Source organism: Anas acuta, chromosome 2, assembly GCF_963932015.1.
Source record: "Anas acuta chromosome 2, bAnaAcu1.1, whole genome shotgun sequence".
In the NCBI taxonomy this organism is placed as follows: domain Eukaryota; kingdom Metazoa; phylum Chordata; class Aves; order Anseriformes; family Anatidae; genus Anas; species Anas acuta.
Genome location: NC_088980.1, coordinates 6,899,107 through 6,923,414, shown reverse-complemented (window position 1 = coordinate 6,923,414; position 24,308 = coordinate 6,899,107). Strand labels below are relative to the sequence as shown.

Sequence of the window (24,308 nt, the reverse complement as noted above, 5' to 3'; positions counted from 1 at the left end):
GGCCTCCCAAGAAGGGGAAATCAACAGGATCTAATTAGTCCTTATGTAATCAGTACGGCTCATCTTCGGAGCATGCTGCTAAGGCTGGCTAATCTTCACAACCTCATCTAATAAGGTCAAAATGACTCCCCCTTGGCAGCTGGGGGCCCTGCGGCAGATATCCTTCACACGCGGGCACGGAGGAGCCGTGGCTGAGCTGGGCCTGGTGCTTGGTGTCCTCAGAGGCCCAGCTGCTCCTGCTATGTCCTGTTCCCTTGTGAAACAAAATGGAAACTGAAGGGATTTCACCAAAAACCTGGGACTTTCTGATGTCTTCCAAAATGAGATCTAAGGCCCAGCTTGTTCTGCTCGCTCATATGGTCCTGCTTGCTGAGATGTGCAGTGAGCTACACTAATACTGATCCCTGGGCAGACTTTTATTTACAATAAGTCCTTGCTTATTTTTTCAATATCCATCTCTAAAATACAGCTAAAAAATATGTGGCTTAATCCGACCAGCAGGTGCCCACTGTGAGGCAAGGGGCTGTTTTTCACAGTGGGACGCTGGCCAGGGCTGAGCCATGATCCTGCTACAGAGTTTGCGCAGGCATTAGGAGGTTTTTTGGAGCCTGTACTTCTATGTGGTGACACGGGGTGTGGCATGGACACGTAGTAGGTCACCAGGAGCAACCTGGGCTGGTGGGAGGTGTCCTTGCCCATGGCAGGGGGGTGGAACGAGATGGTCTAATCAGCTAGAAGTACCTCTTATTGAGGTACGTGGAGACATCTATGAGTTGTTAAGCTTTTGAAAGCAGTAAGATGCAGAAATGTACAGGGCCTGGTCTTACACTGCTTTGCAGATACCCAAAGCTCTTCCAGAAGCCGGAGCGGGGCCCTGTCAGAGGGTGCGAGGCAACTTCTTGGCTGTTGCTCACCTAATTGCTATCTGCATGGAGTCGCGCTGCCCGTATGAGGTGCCTCTGAGCACGGCCTAACGCTAATCCTGTGCCCATAAACATTCCTGTTGGCGTTTGCTGGGTCACTCCTAAAGCTTTGCCTGCAGGAGTCACACCCCGCTCTCTTGAGGACATTTCTTTGTCAGGGGAGGAGCCAGGTTGGCTTCTCTCTTTACCTCAGGTATTCCAGCAGGATCTTCTCAGCGCCACGTAACGCAGCAGATCTTCATGGGCCCATCGCTGTCTGCTGAGCAGCACGGAAAAATCCCCACAAGAAGCCCATAAAACACCCCGTCGGAGCGATGTGGTGTGTCATGGCTGTGTTTGGGGCACTGCCCGGCCTGGGCTCGTTTCTGCCATGCTCACGGCCTGGTCCTGAGGTGGGACATGGGGATGAGAGAGGGACCGCTGGGGAGATGGTCCTGGGTGGTTGTGTGGGGGCTGGTAGCACGGCCACGTCTACTTCTGTGGTAAAACAACGCTCCTTGGGCAAAATTTCTGCTCAGGCCCCAACCAGGTGGGGTCAGAGAAGATGTCTGTCAGCCCGGTGTCCTGTCATGCCAACGGTGTTGGCCTGGAGGGGACAATGAGAAGACAATGTCCCCAGGTCCACAGCCAGCCACCAGCTGAAGGGCCTTCAGCATCAGGGAGGGGGCTCTGTGATAGCCACAGGGTCTGTGGTAGCCACAAGGGATTTTTCTTTGAGTTTCTTCATGAGCTTTTGTGAGCAGCTGGCACCAGCAGTGTCCCATGGCACCAAGCCCTTCCCTCCTGTGTCCCCAACAGAGCCATGGGGGCTCCTGGGGCCTCGTCCTGTCTCTGTCCTGTGCCTCTCAGGTGGGAGACACCACCGGGGAGGACACGTCCTGGATGCCAGTGGGTGTTCAGACAGCTCAGCACTGTGGGGCACCTGGAAGCAAATGTCACCTCCAAGCCTGCAGCCACAACCATTAGGCCAAAACTGGGAACAAGGGGAAAACTGAGGGCTGGGACACTTGGGGACAGGCTGGCTGGGCACTGTTTTACCACAGAAGTATTCTTTTTTCCCCCCCCCTTTTTTTTTTTATAGCTCCTTATTTTTTTCATATCTTTAATGTGCTTTCTCGAAGAAATAGGAAAAAAAAGCAGTCACGCCCTCTTTCTCTCTCTTTAAATAGCTTCCCAACCTGCTGGGCAGCTTCTCACAAACTTAACAGCTGGGCTGGAGCCTCGGGACGTCCAGTCCCTGCAGATTTAATTACAGCTCGCACCTTAGGAGACACGGGGAAAATCCCACCGTGAGGCAGGGCCAGGGGAAACCTGGCTTCGTGGTTAGTTTGCTTTCGTGGTTATTTTGGGGTCCTGTCGGCAGTGAGCCTTGTGGGTCTTCCTCTCCGCTCACCGGAGTGCTGATGGAAACAGCTGCAACCATTTTGATAAGGGCATGGTTTGGTGGGGTTTGTTTCTTTGTTAATTCACCATTTCTTCATTATTTATTGGAGATGGAAACGTGAGCAGCTTTCCTGCCCCCTTTCCTGTGGCAGCGAGGCAGGTTTGCTTGGGCTGGCCAAAGGATGCACGTGGAGGGGTGGGAGCAACCCGCCAGGAAGGGAGTTTTGGGGACGGATTCGAAGCATCCACCCCATGGGGTTTGTGGGCTGGGGCTTTCCCTGGCTTTTTGTCCTCAGAAGTCAGTTGATGGATGTTTTTGTCCCTCGGGCCCAGCCCCTGCCCCAGCAGGGCCACCCAGAGCAGGGTGCCCAGGCCCATGGCCAGGCGGCTTTTGGAGCTCTCCAAGGAGGAGACCCCACAGCCTCTGGGCTGCCTGGGTTAAGGCTCTGAGGTGGTGTTTGAGGTGCCAGATGCACAACATCTACGGTGACAAAGCCATAATTGCAGTTCTTTGGGAAATATTAATTTACAGTCAGTGGTATTGCTTAAAAATCCCTCTAATCCTGCCTTATATATGCCCTTTGAAAGGTGAAACACTCATAAAAAACAATGATCATGAGGAACACGAGTGAGCTTGTGAGCCCAGCCGCTGTATTTCAGAGGAGACGAGGTCCATGGTGTTCAGAGATGACATTTAACAGGGCTGGAAGGTTGACCAAGAAACCACTTCCCTGATGGATGGAGCACAACGTGCTGCTGGTGAGGAGTCTTCCAAGGACATCTGCCACACATCAGTAGTGGGGGAATGCTCTGGGAAAAAGCAGCAGCCGTCTGGTAAAGAAACAGCCATGCTTCGAGTGGCTTCACTCTCCTTATTTTCTTGTTGTCTGCTCTGTATAAGAATAAAATAAAAAAGAAAGAAATCCTTCAAAAAGGAGTAAATGCACACCACTAATTGACTGAAGCCCTGCCAAGCAAATCTTTTGTTAAATTGTCTGCTCGAAATCAAAACCCTGCGCTCAGCAGGCCCCGGTACCTCCAGTTCTGCCTACTAAGCACGGCCGCGCAAAGCCCCGGCTCCTGCCGCTTTGTCCCAAAGCCCTCGCGACAGCAGCCCCAGCTGCCCCCGCTGCTATATAGCGGGGTGGCCGACGGCTCCGTGGTTTTGGTTTTTGGCTTCCCCTTTTTATGGTCTTGGAGAGCAGCCAACAGAAAATGTCTCAGTACTCAGGAAAAGTGAGTAAAACCCAACTGCTCGCCTCTCGCCCGGGTTCCTATGGGGTGAAGGTAGGGACTGGGATGACGTCCCCCATGGCACGGGCACGGATTTGGTAGAAGGGATGGGGAGGGTGCAGGGAAGGGAGCCGCTTTGAGAGCGGAGCTTCCTGTTTAAACATTCCTGCTGGAAATATGTGAGGGAGCGAGAAGTGCCGTGCATGCGGGATGCGCTGCCTTCCCAGAAAAACAAACACGGCTCGCAGAAAAAAAAAAAAAATGGGGAAGGTTGCGTGCATGCTCCTCTTGGGAAGTGGCTAAAAAATAAACCGACCCCAAAATGATGCATCTGTGAGAGACTCCTGTTGGCTTGACATCAGGGCCTGGCTGTGCCCCGCTCCTCACCACCGTGCCCTTCTCCTTCCCCACCCCAGATCACTTTCTACGAAGGGAAATGCTTCACGGGCAGGAGGCTGGACGTCTGCGGGACCTGCTGCAGCTTCCAGGACCGAGGGTTCCTCAACCAGGTGAACTCCATCTGCGTCCGGAGCGGGGCTTGGGTCTGCTTCGCCCACCCCAACCTCCGCGGGCAGCAGTACGTGCTGGAGCACGGCGAGTACCCCCACTTCCATCGCTGGAACGGCCGCGGCGACCGCCTGGGCTCCTGCCGGCCCGTGGGGATGGTGAGTGACCACCCGCGGCTTAGCCGAGAGCTTACGTGGTGTGGAGGAAGCCTTGGAGGGGATGGAGATGCCACGGGGCACCAAATGCAATGGCCTCAATGGGAATGGGGTTACAAATGTGGTTTGCAGACGAGGTGGGGACATCCTGATGGCACCGTGCGCCTTTTTCACCTGGGTTGCTGCAGGATGCTCAAGGTGGAGGCTCAGTAATGGGGCAAATGGGGGCCCAGAAGCTCAGCCCCAGGGGCTTCCCAAGCTAGACCCATGGGGCAGCTGCTCCAGGTGGATTTTACCTGAATTCTCTGCTATTGGAAAAAAAAAAAATCTCAATAATTCCAGGCTACCACCGATTTTTTCCCCCAATGGAGAGCCCTCCCCTCAGGAAGCTTTTAAAAGCACCACCTGGAGGAAGGTATAATTGGAAAGGTGGAAAAGCAGCCAAGAGAAGTGAAGCTGGGTTCCTTCCTCCTTTCTGATTCTCCCAGCCCTCGGGACCCCCAGGGCAACCACCCAGCCCACCCGGGCCTGGAGGGGTTTCTCTCCGGCCACTTTATGGGCACCTCCTTCCCAAAGCACCCCAGGGCATGGCTCGCTGCTCCTGCTGCTGGTCCCTTACACGAAGGGATCCTTCCCGGGGCCCAGAGCCAGAGCAGGGGGTGCTCCTCCCCTCCTGGCCCCCTCTTTTCCCCCACTGGATATCCGTGAGTGCTTTCAGCAGCGCGGATTCCCGGAGGAATGTTTGCTCGGGCGCCGTATCCGCTCGCCTGCTGTGGGGTTTGGCACCGCAGCCCGGCCGTTCCGTTCCTCGGCATGGTTTATAGGAAGCACACGTTTAGGTATTCCCTGAATTCAGCTTCAGAAAGCCCTTTCAGCTCGCTCTGCCCCCCCCCCCCGAACCTAGGCAGTGAGCTCTCCCCGGAGGAATTCACCTCATTTCACCCCCACGGGCTCACGTAGCGATGCCGCTGTGAAGGTTTCCCTTCCTGTTCCCCGTTTCACTTCTCTTCTTCAAGAAAGGCACAGCGGAACCGCAGATTCCTAATTAATTAGCTGGGGGAAACATTATGACATCTTTTTTTGGGGGGGGGATTCTCAGGGAAGAGGTGGGCTGCGTGTGCCCACACGAGCGCAGCGGCTGCAGCCCGATGTGGCTGGGAGGTGGCACGAGGTTATGGCACGAGTTTTTTTTTCACCCTATTTCCACCCCAAAACACCCTCCCCTCTTTATCTCGCAGGAGCTGGGAGAACAACAAACCGTGGGTTGATTTGGTTTGGGTTTGGGTTTGGTTTGGTTTTTGGCTGACTCCACTCCCTCTGCCCCCAGCACGGCGAGCACTACAGAATGGAAATATTCGAGGGGAGCCGGTTCAGCGGCCGCAGCCTGGAGCTGACTGAGGACTGCGCCTCGCTGCAGGGGCAGGGCTGGGACAAGCCCTCCGTCAACGCCATCAAGGTGTATGGTGACGGCGCGTGAGTACCCACAGGGTCCCTTCCCACATGCCCTACAGGGCCAGCGTCAGGGCGAGGGATGCGGCTGCAAAGGAGCCAGCGGGGGAAAACCTGCTGGTGCTGGAGGAGTTTGGGGGAGCCTGAAAGTGTCAGTCAAGGTTTAAAGATGAATTTTGGCGACTCTAATAGTGATTTTGGCGACTCCAATATTGAGTGTGGAATAAGAGCTGCTGCAAAGGGCATGATTTTAGCAGGGTGAAAGGCTACAAGAGCTCTGGGATACCTTGAATGTGCATGAAACTGAAAACTCGATCTTTTCTTTTCTTTTCTTTTCTTTTCTTTTCTTTTCTTTTCTTTTCTTTTCTTTTCTTTTCTTTTCTTTTCTTTTCTTTTCTTTTCTTTTCTTTTCTTTTCTTTTCTTTTCTTTTCTTTTTTTCTTTTCTTTTCTTTTCTTTTCTCTCTCTTCTCTTCTCTTCTCTTCTCTTCTCTTCTCTTCTCTTCTCTTCTCTTCTCTTCTCTTCTCTTCTCTTCTCTTCTCTTCTCTTCTCTTCTCTTCTCTTCTCTTCTCTTCTCTTCTCTTCTCTTCTCTTCTCTTCTCTTCTCTTCTCTTCTCTTCTCTTCTCTTCTCTTCTCTTCTCTTCTCTTCCTCTTTTCTCTTTTCTTTTTCTCTTTTTCCTTTCTTTTCTTTTTCCTTTCTTTTCTCTTTCCCTTCCCTTCCCTTCCCTTCCCTTCCCTTCCCTTCCCTTCCCTTCCCTTCCCTTCCCTTCCCTTCCCTTCCCTTCCCTTCCCTTCCCTTCCCTTCCCTTCCCTTCCCTTCCCTTCCCTTCCCTTCCCTTCCCTTCCCTTCCCTTCCCTTCCCTTCCCTTCCCTTCCCTTCCCTTCCCTTCCCTTCCCTTCCCTTCCCTTCCCTTCCCTTTTTCTTTCTCTCCATTTCTCTCTTTATCTATCTCTCTTTATCTCTCTTTCTCTCTTTCTCCCTCCCTCCCTCCTTCCCTCCCTCCCTCCCTCCCTCCCTCCCTCCCTCCCTTCCTTATTTCTTGAGCTCACTGGGAACTCTGTTAGCCCTGAGCATTTGAAGCAAAAGTCATTTGAGCAGTGGGGGAGAACCAACACCATAAAGCCAAGAGAGCGCCCACGAGTGTGCTAAGCGTTGTAGGACCACTCATTTACCACACGTCTCTTTTGGACGGACCACATAAACCCAGATGTCCCCAGAGGTGCTGCAGCTCTGCCTGGTGCTGGTGAAGTCCTGCCTTGGCCATTTGGAGAGCAGAGGAGACGCAGTCATGAGAAACGAGGAGAATTTCAGCCGCAGGCTCTTTCCAGCTCATCCCCAGACCACAAGCAGGTCCGTATCACCCTGCGCATCCAGGAGCAACGTAAAGCAGGGCTCCTCTGAGCTCCCAGCAGTGCCCAAACCTCACTCCAATGTTTTTTCCCTCCTCGTTGCATGACGTTGGTTGGATGCAGAAATATTTTCTTCCCCTCCAAAGCCCGCGGATGGTGCCACGTGCCACAAAAACACTGCTTGCTGCTCTCACGGGGGTGGCCGTGCCCGTGGGAAGTGATGATGGAGAGGTTGGAGAGGATGGAGAGGAAGGAATGGAGAAACTTCAGCATTGTGTGGGACCGAGGGTGCTGGCACCTTCCCTGCTTTACCTTTGCGGCTCGGGACACGGGGACAGAAACGGTGCTGGTGCAGCTTTTGGGGCAATGCTGGGAACGAGAGATCTGCTCCGGGGCACTCGGAGATGTTGCTGCCTCCGTGGGAGCTTGGCAGTTTGATGGCAAGCGGCCTCGCGCTTCCCACCTGCAGGGGATGGCTTGGAAATCACAGCTTTAAAAAGCTGAATTTGTTTTACTGTCTGGGAGAGAATGCCTAAAAAAAAAAAGGCTTTTCTGAAAGCTAGTGACATAACCTGGAGAAACCAAACCAAACTTTTATTCTGCCCGAATCCCACACGGGGAAGGATGGAGCCTCACTGCTCGGTCAGAGCTGAACCTGCGGCACCCACCGGGCTCTGACACCCAACCCATCGGCCGGCCTCAGAGCAAGCCAGGGAAGAGATTTCAGGAAGAGCTGGGTCAGCAAACCGCAGGTTTTTGGTTTCCTCCTGAGGCCGAGAGGCTGAAATTCCCAGGTTTGTGGTGTATGTGTGGGTACAGCGAGCGAGAACCAGCCCTTCCGAGCAGGCAACCCCAAGCCATGGGCTGCAGTGTAAACACCTCGTGGACTTCATCACAGCTGAGTGTTCCTGGTGCTAATTAACGAGGCCCTTCAGACAGCACAGGGTGATTTTTAGTAGCCACGATGATTTTTGGGGAGAAGCAGTGAGTTTCCACCAATGCCTGTGTGTTTCCTCTGCCCCCATCATCCCTGCTCTTCTCGGCGTCCCTCCCCGGCCACAAGCAGCCGGGCGGCCACGAGCAGGACGGGATCATCTCCTTTCTGGGCTGACCGATTCCATTGCCTCAGTTGCTGATGTTCTGGGGGAACGTAAATTTTAGGGAATAAAGGAAGAGCTAAATAAGCTGTACAAGTCCTCACTCATCACCTTGCACTGCCAATACGCTTCAATCCCGTCCTTCTGCTCTTCCGTTCTTCTGTTTCGCTGCCTTCCCCTAAGCAGGGGAGCTCCCCAAACCGCTGGGCTCTCACCAGAGCAGGTCGTGCTCTCCGCTTCCATCTGCCCCAGGGCCTGCTCAAATGCTCCACTGACCCCATGGACATGTGAACCATGGGCCTGGAGAGAAACACGGAGGTTCTGGGGCTATGATGGGCTGCTCTAGCCCTGCACTGTTCCCTGGGGTCCCTCCATTGCTGAATGGGATGGGGTAGAAAAGGAAGAAAGCCAGGCGTGCCTTATGAATAAGGCAGGGGTGTGTTCAGAGGAGAATGATGATGATGTAAATTGTTCTTAATTAAGCTGAAGAGCTGAGCACCCTCTCTGAAGGGTCAGGTACGTGAGGGTGCATGTGGCCTCGGGGCACCCTGCGTATACACAAGCAATGGGCAGCCTCCAAGGGAAGCCTGAGGACGACTTCGCAGTTCCACTTCAGATAGAAACTGGCCTCAAAAAGTGCCAAAAAATGAACTTGGTTGTTTGTAGGGAACACTCAGGAGCCAGCTGTCTCGGCTGGGCACATTTTGGTGATGCAGGACCACCGGGACCGCATGGGTGGGTGCCCTCCAGAAGTGCAAAATAAATCCAGACGTGTCCCGGAGTCTGTGGGGTGGCTCAACCAAATGCTCTAAGCTTTTCCTTTATTTTTTTTTTTTATTTTTTTTTTTATAATGCTCATGGATGGCTGGTTTTATAAACAACATTTTTTTCCTAAGGGCTGCAGCTCTCAGCTCTGGGTCAGACTGATCCGAGCTCAGCAGCTGTTGTCTGACCCTGGAGGCTCAGCAGTCACTGGCCCATGCAGGACTTAAAGGAGTTTTCTCTCTGGAAATCCCACATGCAGTAGGTCCTAACCAAGATGTCACAGCTGAATGTCTGGCAAGAGATCGACCACGAAAACCAAATGATTTGGAAGATTAACCTGCTCCCTGTTAGGAAACATCAGAGAGAATTCCTAGGAAAAAGAGGAATTATTAAGCGTGGCTATAGACGTGATTCCCATCACAGCTAGAGAGGCAGCTCAAGGAGGTAGGATTTATTTCCAGTGCAGCAGGAAGGATATTTCTCCTTACAGTCCCAAATGTGTTTACCCAGGGGTTGAGGGGCCTTTTGGGGTACACACCAGGACTTTTTCTTGTCCTGTTTTTAGGAATTCTTCAGACTTGCCTCGCTTCTGGCCCCTGAAGTTTGGTTTTATGATTTAAAATTTTAATTTATTAGATTTTTTATGGGACTGGTGTCCTTCTTTAGCGCTGAATGCTGTGAATTTGTTTCTGTCGTGTCTGGTGAAGATCAGATTTGTCCCATCTCACTCTGCTCCCGCATAAACACGCAATTCCTACAGCAATGAGAAGGGGAAAGTCTCTGGCTCCAGGCTTTGTTGCTGCTGTAACCCAAACCAACTTCTGCCCAAGCTGGCCACAGGGTGACTGCCAGGCTGTGCTGGAAACTCTTCTGGGGGCTTTCTGTGTGCTGAATGGGGTTGGGGCTGCGGGGCCTGGTGGTTTGCAGCACGGGATCCCCTAAATGCAGCTGCTCAACGTGTGGCCAAGCCCAGCTTGCACCGTGGGGTTGTAGGGCCGCAGGTAACCGTCCCGTTCTGCTCAGGTGGGTGCTGTACGAGGAGCCCAACTACCGAGGCCGCATGTACGTGGTGGAGCGGGGCGAGTTCAGCAGCTTCAGAGCGTGGCAGGCGTGCAGCTCAAGCGTCCAGTCTGTCAGGAGAGTCGTCAACTACGTCTAGCTGAGCTCTCACCCCGCCACTGAGACCGGGCATCACCCCCTTCCTGCCATCTGGGCCGAGGAATAAATCGTTCAACATCAGCTTTTGGCTCTAAATACATTTTTTTTCCTGTCAATTGTATGAGTTCAGGAGGGAACGGGCTTGCAACCTTTCTAAGCTTGAGTTACATGCTGGGATTTTATTCTCCATGGTGCAGAGGCGAGGACAAGGAGGACACGGGGTGATGGCACAGGTTTCCTTCCAGAAGTGGTGGTGACAAGGAGACCTGGGGAACCTCAAAACATGTTCCCAGCATGGTTCTGCTCTGAGCTGTGCTTGCTCTGTCCCATCCAGGGCCCCCACGCGATGGACCCAGCCGGCTCCTGATGCCTGGAGGGGGTCAGGGTGCTGCATACACACACTGTGATCCATCAGAGGGGTGCGAGCTGCTCATGCCATGAGGGGACACACGTGAGGCTCATGCCCTGATCTGATGGACCCACAGGGCCTGCCTCAGTGCCAGGTGCTGGTCCTGGTTCGAAGGTGATGGAAATAATGCCTCCTGACTTACTCTGAGCTTAGATCAGCTGAAAACCATATCAAAACCAGCTTCCAAATAAAATAAAAACATTTCAGGGGTGGCAGCAAAGCATGCAGTGTGCCTGCATAGGTCACATATGTGTTATGGGGGAATGGAAACAGCTAAAAAAACCTACAGAGTGACTCTACCAACGGTTCAGCTGACATTTCCCTCAGCAGCAATACAGGCAATGATGTCCCCCGATGGACAACAGCTCCAGACTGTGCTGGCCATGTCCTGGGGGGCTTGCAGTGACACACGGTCCACTGGGGCCCTAAAAACGTTGAAGCATCTTTGATGGATTGCAAGGTATTTCTGGGTCGGAAAAGAAGGCAGGGAAATGATTCATTCATTGAGTAGGATGCACAAACGTACAACTCATGCATCAACTCTTGCGTACTTCATTTTCTTTTAATTAAATGCAGCTTATGAAAGATTTTAGGAGTTCTTCCAGGATTAGCATTGCTCTTGCTTCGTGAAAGCTCTAATCGGCTCCCGAGTTCATATGAAAAGTTAATATTCAGTCACACGTGGGGCTCTTTGTTGTGACCTTCCAGACAGTAATCTGTTAAAAAAAAAAAACAACAAACACAAATGTGCTCCCAAAGAAAGACAGGCATTGAGCTGTGAGTAGCTTTAAAGGAGTTTCATTCATGGGAAGCAGAAACAAAGGGTTTTAAAGAAGCCCTAACAGGAATCCCAGATGCTCTGTGTGGCTGGAGGACAAAAGCAAGGAAAATAACGAGGAACCATCCAAACCAGCCACCCCAATTCCCCTGAGAGCAGCGGTCTAAGACCAGAAATCCACACACCTGGGTTTCTCCACACTTGGCTGTCCTGCTGAAGCTGGGTCAGACCTGAGAAACCCCGGGGAGCTGAGCTGTACGGATTCCAGATTGGGGTGGCTCAGCCCTTAGGGGGGGGGGAGCACGGCCATCCCTCCCCTTCCTTAATGCATGTATGGGACCGTGCACGTATGCACAGATGTACAGCCCCACTCGGCCATACAGGCACTGCGTGCAGGTCCACTCCTTCTAAACATTTCAAATTCAGGTTGTTTATGGGTTTGGGTGGGTTACTACTCATTATTTACACTACGGAGGTAGCCAGGAGCCCCAGCCCCGGGCTGAACCCTGCTAGGGTTAAAATCAGAGAAGAAGCAGCCTGGTTAAGCCGTGCGGTTGCGTATAACCAGCACTTAGCTACCTAGAGCACGCCTTACACATGTCCGTGCTACGCCTCCAGACCACACGCTCATCACTTATTGACACGTGAGATCCCATTTACGAGCACCCTCCCAGAGCAAGGAGCCAGCCTCATGGGAACACTTCATTGAAAACCATCCTCCGTACGTAGAAGCGTCGTATCACTGGCAGCTGGTGGCGGGGAATTGAGTTTTTCCTGTTTTTTTTTTTTTTTTTTTTCTTGGTTTGAAAGCTAAATGTGGTGGACACGAGCCTGGTGGTGCTGCAGAATGTGCACTGCGTTGGCAGCGGGGGGATGCAGCTCCCCTTCCCTCCTCCTCCTTGCTAAATCTGCACTTGTTTAAAGGACAGAGCGTACGGATCCCATATGCACGCTGGCGGTTAGGGTGGTGGCTGTTCTTAAGATTACTGCCATTGCTGGGGTATGAAATGGCCTGATTTGTGTGTTTGAGCTCGGTGACAGAAGTGCCAGCTCGCTGGGAAGTGGATGTGAGATCGTGGAGCAGAGCTCCGAGACGCACGGCGTTAAACTGCACGGCTGAACGAGCTCTGCTACGTGCACCCAGGCAGCAAGCAAAGGATTAAGTAAATTGGAAAGCGTCCTACAAAATGCCAGGGTGAAAGAAAGATTCAGAAAAAAAAAAAAAAAAAGAACAAAAGGGGCAAGTTATTAATTACAAGAGAGGGAACTAAATGAAATCAGCTCCATCTGGAAAGCCAGGAAAGCCCTAATAATCAGCATTACTGGGCTTGGCCAGGCTGCTGCAGTGTAATATTCAGAATAACTTTGAATTACATCTGGCCCCAAAGCAAGTAGCTCCTGCCAGAATGCCTTTATACACGAATGTCCTTTCTCTGTAGCTGGATAATGTGGGAATTTGATGGAATATCTTTTGCAAATGAATCTGTGGAAGACATCTGCACAGTTACAGCGCTTCTGCATTGCTACATTACCCAGCGCATGGAGAGACCCTCCTGTGCTTTCTTTTCTCTTCCTCCAGAGCCACTGATCTGGACCAGGTAGCAATGAATTCACTCTTCCATGTCTGTTAGAGCTGTTTTCTTGGTGGACAGGTATCCTGGCTCCCATGCAAAGTCTGGTTTTAGCTTTCTCTTCCCTGTTGTGTTCAAGTTAAGGAGAAGCTGCCTGGGGTGAAAACAGGTTTGGCTTGGGGTTTTTCACTCCATGGGCTCAGACTATTGCCCAGGAGTAAATCTGACTGAGCTGAGAAGCCCTTGAGGCGGATGATATCTGTGTGCCTGATGTGGTCAGCATCCTCAGCGTCACGAATGGCAATTCCTAACCCCCCTGGTCTATCGGAGAGGTTAAAGCCAGCTCAATCAATCTCCAGTGACAGGGACTCCCGTAGGGGCCGTGGCTTGGTGTCCTCTTGCTCCAAAAGTTCAATATCAGCCATCGGTCAATCAGCAGAGGAGCTGCAATAACAGTTTTGAGCCGTTCCCATACAACTGGTGACAAATTGGTGACAACGAAGGAAACCAAACACACCCACATGGACGAAAGCATGGAAAAGGACGGGAGGGTTTTAGTTTTCCATGGAGGGACAGAAACAGGGAGGAGCAAACGGGAACTATGTGTTTTCCACGGATGGCTGACCGTCTTGATGTGGTGTGGCACAAATCCATTTGTAACCGAGTCAAGCTGCCCTGCTTCAAGTGTGCTGGCACGTGGGGGAATGCATCAGTGTTCGCAGTCAAATTGTAAGTGGAGGAAACCCGAAATCATACTGAAATGGTTAATGTCGATTCCTTCTTTAAACAGGATGGTCTCCAGTGGGTTGTGGTAAGCCTGCACTTGGGTAGGCATTCACACCTGCACTCACACCGTACAAAATGCACTAATGCCTTCCCCTCTGTTGGAAGGGATGGCTTTATGTGCTCCTGCTAGGGCAGCACAGGGGCTGGGACACTGAAGGATCAGTCACTGATCACCTCTGAAAAGGTGTCTGTGCCATCATCCTCTTCCTCGCATGCCTTCACAAAGGCAGCCACCACCAAAAGAAGTCTCTTCCCTCTCCGTGAATCATTTCTCTATGTTCTGTGTGCCACGGGGCACCAGCACATAACCGAGCCTGCCCCGACACGGTGACGTGCCTGCCTCTCCAGGCTCCGTTCCGCTCTGCAGGGTGGGATGAACATAAATCCTGGGCGTAAATCATCCTCGAGCTTTCGCAGTGAGAAAGCACCGTGTGGTCCCGTCCACACGCAGAGCTGACCGGCTCAGCTATGCGAGCGCAGCAGCTGTTCCAGTAATGTAAGTGGGAACCAAAACTGCTGAGATTTGCAGAGCTTTATGTGGTTGTCATTGGTTTTCTTGGCTGGTAATGCAAGAAGAAAATAATAACATTTGAGTCATCTGAACCTACAATAATAATAATAATAATAACAGGATTCCAAAGGTTTTATTTTGTGTGTATCCTGCTATTATTGACTTGTCCTTTGAAATTATTTTTCTGAGAATAATAGAGCTTCTTTTTTTTTCAACTGGGGGCTGGGGCCAGATTCATTTATCTTCTACCTTTAAAAGAAAGAGAGAGAAAAAAAAAAAAAGTAGGCAAACACCATTCTGGCTTCTGGAATTTATCGTTTCAGTTCAGGTCTTACTACAGAGCTGGCAATCTGCATTTCACAGGTTTCAGACGTCTTTTTCTATAATTTATTAATAAGAGATATATAACAGTCAGCTCCCTTGACAATAAAGGATGACATGCTCCATCAGAAACAGGGACTTCCACGGCACTGGAAAACCTTCTGACTGCATTGACTGATTCTCCTTTTCAGCTGCATTCAGGCAACACAGGTTTGGAGACAAAAAAAAAAAAAAAAAAAAGTCTGGTAAGGATCCAAAAACTCTGTAACAGACCCCCAGGCCTGGGATTTGTCTAATAGATTGCTATTAAAGAGTTCTTTGGCTGGAAAGAAATACCAGACAGAGTTTCCCTTGTTCCAGTTCTTGGGGTATTTTTCTTTTTCCTTTTTCTTTCTTTCTTTTTTTTTTTTCTTTTTTCTTTTTTCCTTTTAAATTGGCATCTGAATATTCAGGTCAAACTTACAGTCAAGATGTTGGAAGGTCAAGGGGAGGGCACAGGTTACCAGATTCTCAAAGCTTGCACTGATTTCTTACAGAAGGTGCTCTTTCCCCACGACCTAGTTTGAAGGAATGGTAATCGTAAGAATAATACCACTAACAATAATAATAAAAACAGTCAAATCAGTGATTTTTCCATTTGGGTCCAAATCAGCTTTTGAAAGAAGGAGCAGATGCTTTAGCTTGTATGGAAAAGACTCAAAACTGTCTCGGGAGACTCCAGCCTCAGTCCTTTTGCAGTTCTTGACTTTTGCTGGGTGCAGCAGCGGTGGGGAAGCTCTGATTTCCCAGTCCCAAAGTGCGATTACCCAACGCCAAGGGCAGGCAGTGCCAATTACCATGAATTAAGGCAGTCCCGGAGCTGTGTGCTGGCTAATGCAGCCGGTCCCAGAGGGCCACAGCCTGGCGCAGGGCTCTGGTGCAGAGCTGGCTCATCGAGCAAGCCACGTAGCACAATCGAGTTTGTTTAGCCCGACTGCACTGATTTACGACTGCCAAATAGCTGGCCAAGGCTGCGTATATGCTCCTATATGGTTAAAGCTCGTTCTTCACATTTCCATTCCCCTGCAGGAGCTCTGAGGCTGCATAGTTCAGCAGTGCCACAGAAAAGTAGCTATTGTTTTTATCATTTCAGTGGTTTTGTTGTGAAATCCATGCTTGAGGGGGGAGGAAAGTCCCGGAGCAGCTGACCAAGGTAAACAGCATCTCCTCCGTCCTCATCCTTTCCTCCTGCCCCTTTCTGGGCTACTGTAAATTCCTGGGAAATCAACTCTGTGCTCAATACAGCAAGCTCTCACGTAAACCTGCACAGAGTTCTGATTTCTTGTAGCTGATACATCAAATTTAAGGTTGAAAGTGAATCAAGGCCACTGGTTTGAGCAGCTTCTTCTTGGCTTCACCGCCACAGATATCAGAATGAGCATCTTCCTCATCAGCAAAGGGCAATGGAAACCACAGCCAAATTTAGAGAGGGAGAGGAAGAATATATCCCCTAAGCTTAATACCCTTAGCTAACGTAGCTGTGGCTTCATCGAAGTCAGCTGTAGGTAAAACTGGGCTCTGACTCTGCTGCTGCTTCATAGCATGTCCAGGCCTAAGGGGGATGCGAGGGGTTAACAGCACAACTGCTGGTCTCCTCTGTATTTATCTGCATGGCCATAAGTAATGCATATTTTGAGCTATTGCATCCAAAATGCACAGATCTGTGAGAGGAGATGGATCACTTACAGAGCAGAACAGGAAGAGCCCGCAGCTGTCTTCCAACAGCCTGCAGTGGTTATTTCCTAGGTCCTAGCGCCGTTCCCAGCACATCCTGAGGCTCAAACACTTAATCAGCACGATTATCATCACACAAAAGCTGCCAGAGAGTTTGATTTGCACATTTATTTTATTTCATTTTTTTTTTTTTTTTTACTAAACGAATAACCTTTCCAAAACCCCGCGATGCCTGAGCCTCTGTCATAATTCTTCCGAATTTTGGATGCCTTTCCTGCCTGTTTGGGGTTTGGCGCCGGAGCAGAGAGGTGTAATAAGAAAAGTTATTCACAGGAGAGCGTCAGGCAGAGCAGGCAGCTAGGCCTGACATAGCTAAGGCCTCATCCTCCTGGGGCCGAAGCCTGGCTGTGGTGTGAGCAGATGCAGCAGCTCCGATTGCGTTCGGGGGGAACTGAATTTGCTCGGGGTACGGCAGGGATTTGTGTTTTAGACAAGCAGATGTTTCACCACAGCGGTGCTAGCCGTAGGGAGCCGTGCTGGGCCCGTCCGTGCCTTTCTCGGGGTGCTCGAGGCCCGATTCTCCGACATCCCGCCCTGCCTAGGCCGCTGAAGGGCCCTGCTGGCTCGACAAGGGCTGGGAGTTATGGGGTTATCTCAGCAGTGCCCTAAAAGCACCTCTGTGGGAGCAGTGACCAACGACAACCACGTTTTGAGGCCCAGCGTTAGGTCGGGGAGGCCCAGCCGGGCCTCCACCAGCAGCACCCCCAGGCTTCGTGCTCACCCCTGCCCATGCTCTGCAGGTACAGACAGAGCTGCCATAAAGGCTCCACGAGGCACATTGAAGCTCCCGTGCCTTTTTTTCTTTGCCTCTGCTTTCCATTCGTGCTCGAATGTCACCAGAACACAGCACGGAGCCTCCTAAGGAGCCCAGGGTCCTCTCCCTCCCTTTACAGCCTTGGTTCTTGGCTTCTCCCCCGAATCACAAAATGTCCCTTGCCCTGCAGCCAACTCGCTGCTCTTTCTTCTGTTTCTTCTCCACTTCTCTCCCTCTTTCTCCTAAATAGTTGGCGGGAGGCCCTTTCTTTCATAACTTCCAGTCATTTTTGCCAGGTGACCCTGTGAGTAATCTCCCCCAACAAATAAGCAAAGGCCTGCTTGAAAGACCACTCCGGGCAGAAAGCACATTCCTCTTCCGACCCCCTTCATTATCCCCTCCATTGGACCTCTCAGGCAAACAACACGAGACTGAGTTCACCCACATACCCAGGCCGACATAGCTCTGTGGCACACACACTCACTTTTAATTTCCCACCCTGGTGGATGGCTCTGGGAAGAATTTAACCTCTTGAGGCCAGAAAAGAGGCAGCAGAAGACAACTTAATGGCTGCAGTGAGCCACATGCGATACTCCATAAAGCGGCACGGCAATTGCCTTTATTCCCCGGGGCTGCGCGCACCGATTTGTATTTTTTATATTTTTGGTCAAGTTTCACCCAACTGGCGTTTTAAATGTCACGGTTTATATCCTAGATGAATCTCGCCTGCGAGTGTCGTTGCTAAGACAGACCATATTGTGGCATCAATTTTTAATCAGGCTGTTCCCTCCAACTCAACAGGGAGTTCTGCCTGAGATCTGCTGGCGGTATAAATCAAGGAGTTGTGCTGTTAGCATTTTTTATTACTCACTCCATGCCTCTGCATGAGCAAGAAGGATGATAAAAGGAGAAAAGGGGAATTTAATGAAAAAAATAATAGCTAAATATCGCATCCTTTCTGATGGGATCTGTCTACCTCACACCCGTGAAAGTGCAAACAGCTCCAGCCCTCCTTGAAATTCAGTTTGTTTTTAATCCCAGCCCTTAGATGCTTGAGTTTGCTGATATTTGCCTGGCAAGGAGCTGGATGCTCGACCTGGCACATGTGGGCTGCAGGACTCAGCAAACTGCTCCTCCGTGCTCCTGGCCATCGTGCCTCTGGCCATGTGGCGTTGATATCCACTCCATTCTGTAGGACAAAAAGCTCTGCGGATCTCCCGGCCCCACCTAACCCTCTGCATTGGCCATGGTTCAAGTCCACCCAGAGTGTATCAGTGCATTGTTTTTGTGGGCAGCTGGAAAACCTCAGGAATGAATGGAAACAGACGGCCGCGGACCAGCTAAATTGCACTCTCGCCTCCCGACAGCAAAGGACTCCAGCGGGGGTGCCTTTTTGTAAAAAAAAAAGGCTAAAATGAACACTGGTAGAGGAGGAAAAAAGGAGAACAGCGATGAGGAAAGGTTTATTCACCAAGCAAACCGTGGGGGTGTTTGGGAAGTGAAAGCAGACTGACATCCCGCTACCTGTCATGCTGTTAGCAGCACAGTGTCGAGTTTCCTTGTGGTACCCTGCAGCTGCCATTCTGTGTCCCCCCCAGCACAACACCAGCCACCACCTCACCAGTCCTTCACACCCTCTTTAGGACACTGATTTCAGCGGGGTTTTGCTTAGGCCTGGTGAGGCTGCAGCAGTGTGTGCCAGCTCTCCTCAGCCTGACAGCGATAAGAAAAGGAGACAAAACGTGTCCACTGGTGAGCCCAGAGAGCTCAAGTCATGTATGAAGTTACAGCTGGTGGCCAGAGGTAGAGGCTGTTGCCGTGTAGTTTCCCTACACAAACCCATATTAGGTCAGCTAGAAGTAAAATCAAGCCCTAAGGGCAAGTGTACTTGAAAACACGGTGCTGTATTTGTTGTAGGTGAAAAAGAAATGCACCTTCTAATTAAAATATACGTGCCCCAAAAGAGAAGGTGCATCACGTGAAGGTTTTCCCTGTGAAACCAACTGGGATGCTGCATTTGAGCAGCTCACACTTCAGAGGTGCTAGTAAATCCTAGTAAAAATAAATAAATAAATTAATTAAAAAAAAAAAAAAGCCTCCTGGAACAAGATTGCAATTCCTGCTGTACTGGGGTCAGGAGCAGGGCTGGCCACGAAGAGCAAAGCTTAGTCAGCTCTAGAATACTTTTCTGGTTTGACCTATGGGTTTGATATCAGTTGTTGGTACAAGGCTCTTAGCAGCAAGGAGGTGGAAGAGATTGTGAACGATCCTCCCTTACCTAAGGCAGCATGGCAATTTTGACAGCCAGGCAGATGAAAAACAGATAAATCTTTTAGAGGCCAGATGTGAATACAGTTGTTATAACACTGCACAGGTCACTGGTTGTATCTTTTTAGAAATCTGGGGTTTTGTACCAGTGTCAAGAGTCTCTCAGCCTGCGTCAGTATAAATCTGGATTGATGCAGTCAAAGCCAGCAGAGTTGTATCAGGGCAAAATCAGTTAAGACAGGCTCAGAATCGGGCTCAGCAAGTCAGTCTTGTGTCACTTAGTAAGACAGATTTCTTTTGGCTTCCATGTAGATGTGGTCCTTAAGGAGTCTGTCATAAGAGATATATGGTCTGGGCAAGAGGCCAGCTTACCGTCTGGAAGGAACAGCAGGGCTCCCATCAAAGTAGGGAAGAGGGTAAAATGAGCTTTTTACCATTATTTTGCAATTTTGTAAATATTTATGATTTTGAACGATGCAGCAAAGTTCCCACTATACAGTGACACGATGGAAGGACCTTGCCATCTATAGCCTACGTGAGGGGAAAGCTGTTTACAGTAAAGACCTTGCACGTCCTGGCATGTAGCATCTTAAAAATTTCTAGGAAATGACATCTGCTTTCTGAGCCAGCAAGATAAGATTCCTTCACAGCAGTGGGTTTAAAGCCATCAGTTCATCACAGCAAAAAGTCAATTCACCCCACCCCGAGAGTTCGTGGCTAAACTCCCATTGCCGACAGGGGTTAGGTGCTAAGACCCCAATATGACCAGCAATATTACCATCACCTAACCTAGCTCACTGAATACCACTTGATTTTCCAAATCTCAGGTTTTCAGACTCTTGACGTTGATAGAGAGCAGTCCGTCCAGCTGGGTAAAGTAGCAGTGGATGGCAGAGATGTATCTGAGTTTAGCTGAGAGGCATTCTTGTTATAGACGTAACAGAAAACCTAGAAAACCAAGTTTTTTTTTTTTGAAAGAACGGTTTGGAAACCACTGCTTCTGATCTGATTAAAAACCGAAAGAAGTTAGTAGACGTTTACAGGAAATCCTGGGCTATGTGACAGTTTCAAACCATCTTTCTATCCCTGTAGGGGGAATTTGCTAAATCTTTATACCCAAGCTAGACTTCTGAGCACCCTGGGAGATTTTTAACTGCAAAGGATCCACACTTAGATGAGGACAGGGAGAGCTGTCACCTTCATGTAGTGTTGCCTGTAACAGAGGCCAGTTACAGAGGGTTCAGAAGGAACTGAAATGCTGCTTTCAGTTGTGATATCTGGGTCTGAAGTCTGCAAGGACAGCTTCAGACTGTGTGCACACACGAGCCTGGTGCCCAGAGCCTCCAAAGGCCTTTGGATGACCCTGGGAAAATGCAAGAAATTCCAGAGCAGGCGAACAGGGAGGGTCAATATACTTTCCAAAATGATTTTTTTTTTTTTTGATGTTTCTTAATACAATTGCCAGCTCTGCAGTTTTTTTGTGAACCTCCACGTGAACTTCAGTCCTGTTCCCAAGCAATACCTCACACAGCACTCGTGTTCTGGAGTGGAAAGCCTGGCTCTGTTGGGCATCACGGAGAGATGTGCAGGCAAGCAGCGTCCTGCCTGTGCTGCTTACAAGGGAAGGGACCCTACACCAACAGCGCTTCCTATTTGGGTGGTAAGAGGGCTGCTCGAAAGAGCCCCTGATCCCACACGTAGACCTTACCACGGCAAGAAGACTGCAGCTGGGCTGCGGATCAAACCAGCCCTTCCTTTCAAAGAGGCCCCAAGAAATCTCGCACCCAGCCCAGATGTAAGGCACGGTCACAGCCTTCCCCTGTGCTGTGACCCAGGGGCACGGCCCCACATGGATCTGGAGCTACACGGCGGTCTCCGGTAAATGTTGAGGGCTGGCAGGGTCCTGCTGGTATGACTTGTTAGGGAATTTCTTTGTGAAACTCCTGGCCACAACAGCATCCTGTGGCGATGAGTTCCACGGGCTGATTACATGTTGCCTAAAAGGTATTTCCTTTCAGAGCTGAGAACTATCTGGCTTGCCCTCATACTTGCGGCATCGGGCTGGGAAATCAAGACATTTTATCCTACAAAGCTATGCTGTTGCATTTTAACACAAAGCTCTGTGCCCATCCTTTAGCTGCAGAGTGGCTCTGCCAGGAAAAGTTGAGCGTTGCTCTTACTGAACCTACAAAAGGATGCAGGGAAGAGGAGAGAGCAGCTCCTCTCAATGCACTTGCTGGGGCTGTGAAGCTGTGCTGACTGCTGCTCCCCCATCCCTTCAGAGTAAGGCTACATCTGCTCGAGCTCTGATAATTAAATCCATGTAAAAATCAATCTGCCTTTGCCAATACCAACCCTTAATGCAAGCAAAGCTATTTAGACGTCGATGACATTCTGAATTCAATCAAACCAGTGGAAGCTACATCGAAATCCGTTTAAGGTTAAATTTTATTTACACTGTACCAGTGAAACTAGATCAATTTTAAAATCAAATTTAACCCTAGTAGAGAAATTTTCTTCGTATAGACTAGGTTTGCTCTGTGAGGAACTTTGCCACTGGAGACACCACACGGCCTTTTGAGGTTAACTGTTCTCAATCACTATAACGATGTGGTTGGTATTAAAAAAAAATCAGCGCAGGATATGCCAGTATCAATTTTCTGGGACCCAGACAGTATTTTCAGGAGCGAGTTGGTTGGCTTTTGTGATTTTCTGAGGTGAAGAAAGAGGAAGCAATGCTTAATTATCCACCAATCTGATGGTGACTGGCGCTGATAGCCTGAAGCAGAGCAATAGGGTTCGGTGAAAAGAGGCTGGCAGCCATAAAGGTCCTTCTGTGGGAATGTGCAGGGGTTTGTGTGGAGGAAGGGGTTAATCCTCTAAGAAAGATAATTTGCATTGCTGCACACTTTATTCTTTTGTTTTTGGTCGGGTGAGTGGAACTCTGGTGCTGACTTCTTTGGGGCATTATTGGCTCTGCTTCTTTGACAGAACAAAAGTGCCTTTGTCGTCCATAAAGACCATTGCAATTCCATCCACATACCCAAAGCCTGAGAAGGGGGAGGTGGCAGAGCTGCCTGTTCTCCGTCCCCCACAAATTACATCAATAAGATTACTGAAATCATTTGCATTATCACTCAAGTCTTATTATAGGAAGTGCTCTTCAGCATTTACATTTTACAGCTATACATGAGATGGAGCCTACACTGCTTGTCAAGGTCTGTCAAGTGAGACCCTAAATACAAGTAATTTGGGATGAAGGTTGCTGGTAGAGGCTTTTCCACCTGATCATCTACTCTCTTGGGGGTGATTTAAGGAATCTCCCTGCACCGTGTTGTTACCAGATCAGAGACACCAGAAGTTGAAGCTGTGTTGGAAAGAAAGAACGGTTTAAAGGTCCCAGTTCATCCTACTTAATGGAAAAGAATTAGGAACCTGAGAAGAAAAAAGAATTGGACCCCTAGTAGTCCATGTTGAAGGATAGAGGTATCCCTTCCCCTTCCAAAAGACAATGTAAATGACCTCTAAATCCTTTATTCGGAAGGCACTTGGCTCTCCTTGGTAACTGGTAAGAGTTTAAACAACATGGCTCTAAACTTAGCAATAGCCATTGGAGCCCTCAAATCATGTAGTGCAAATCTAGACACAAACATCTAGATGCCTTCTCAAAGCTTTATATTTATCCGGATGTTACAGGAGCAGCTCATGCATCTGTGTATGCAGATATCTATATTTATGTGAATAGCTAACAGAAAATTGTTGGAGAATGACAAGTGAAATGTATACCAGCAACACTGAGTTTTGTGCTTGTGTGTCTGGATGACGAAGGATTCATTGCAGGGTTTGGGCCCTGAAGAGCAAAATCAAACAGCTGATAATTTTATTTTGCCTTCCTCATGACAATTAAAAATGGAAAAAGGAGCATACAAATGCAATAAAGAAACATAATCTGAAATTCAAGCAGATAAAAGTCATAGAAAAAGAATATTAAAAACCCCAAGAAAATGAATAAATATTCATGAAAATGTTCAAAAGCTCAGATTCTTTCATCAGTCACCACAGGAGGGAAATATTCATTTGAAATAATACTAAAAAACCTTAAAAGGGCTTTAAAAAAAGGGGGAGGGAACAGCACAACCTCTGTTCCCACAGGCTCCTGCAGTCAATGCACGGCCTCCTGAGCTGTGGCCAAGGGTTTCCCCTGCAGCTCATCCTTCCCTGGAGATTTAAAATGTTTATGTTTAAAATGTCCGTACCTGCCTCCCACCTAACAAAATACCCCTTCCATCTGAATTTTCCCTTGTGTTCTCATCACTCCGGCATAGGAAAATAAAAAAGGAGTGCTAATCTATCCTACAGTTTCCCAAACAGGGACTCCGGGCAGTGGTTTGTGAGTGGATTTGACAGATGTACGAGCAGATGGTGAGGGACACTCCCTGAGAGCAGCCGATTCCCAGGCCGACATATCCAAAAAAATATCTTTCCACGGATAATGTGATTTTCAGAGGGAAGAAATCCAGGAGGGAAGAAACCCAGTGCTCACGTCTCATGCCTAAAGTTACTGGCTACTTTCTTGAGCGTGCAGCCTTCATCCTAGGGATGGTGCAGAAGGACTTGCCGTCAGAAAAGGGCTGTCCGGCGACACCGTGCCACACGAAACGCAAATCTGCAGCTGCATCTCCAGTGAGCCTCCCCGTGGTTGTGTGGTTACAGCCAGCAGCAGCGTCAGGACCATCTCGTGTTGGTGTTGGGCGGGACGTATCAGCTCCGTTCCATGTCTGCCAGAACGCGCTGTGCAAAATGAAATATCCCATTAAGTATCCATTTAATGCATGCATTTCTGCACAGCCCACGCACTGAAATACATCACGCAGGAGCGGGGCCGCTGTCTTGTTCAATGTCTGGTGAACCTCCAGATCGAACACGACAGCCTGAAATGGAGCTGGCGGGCCTGTTTCAAGGCTGGTGACTTGACGTGCAAAGGTGCTTCTCTGATTTAATGGAGTGGGAGACAAGAAAAGTGGGGTTTTGCTCCATATCCTACTTTGCAAGTGTGTTTTTAGCAGCACGGGTTCCTCAGCTGCCCGTTTCATAGTTGACTAGTTTGGGCAACAGGA

The 24,308-nt window shown here is 49.7% G+C and overlaps 1 protein-coding gene across 1 annotated transcript; it reads left to right on the top strand.

Annotated features, from left to right (window-relative positions):
- Window positions 1-3,521: 3,521 nt before the first annotated feature.
- On the top strand, window positions 3,522-10,101 carry CRYGN (crystallin gamma N). The gene is made up of 4 exons (XM_068673688.1): window positions 3,522-3,542; window positions 3,902-4,204; window positions 5,529-5,674; window positions 9,886-10,101. Exons 1-4 carry the CDS (start codon window positions 3,522-3,524, stop codon window positions 10,019-10,021), a joined length of 606 nt encoding a protein of 201 aa, XP_068529789.1. The 3' UTR covers window positions 10,022-10,101.
- Window positions 10,102-24,308: the final 14,207 nt, after the last annotated feature.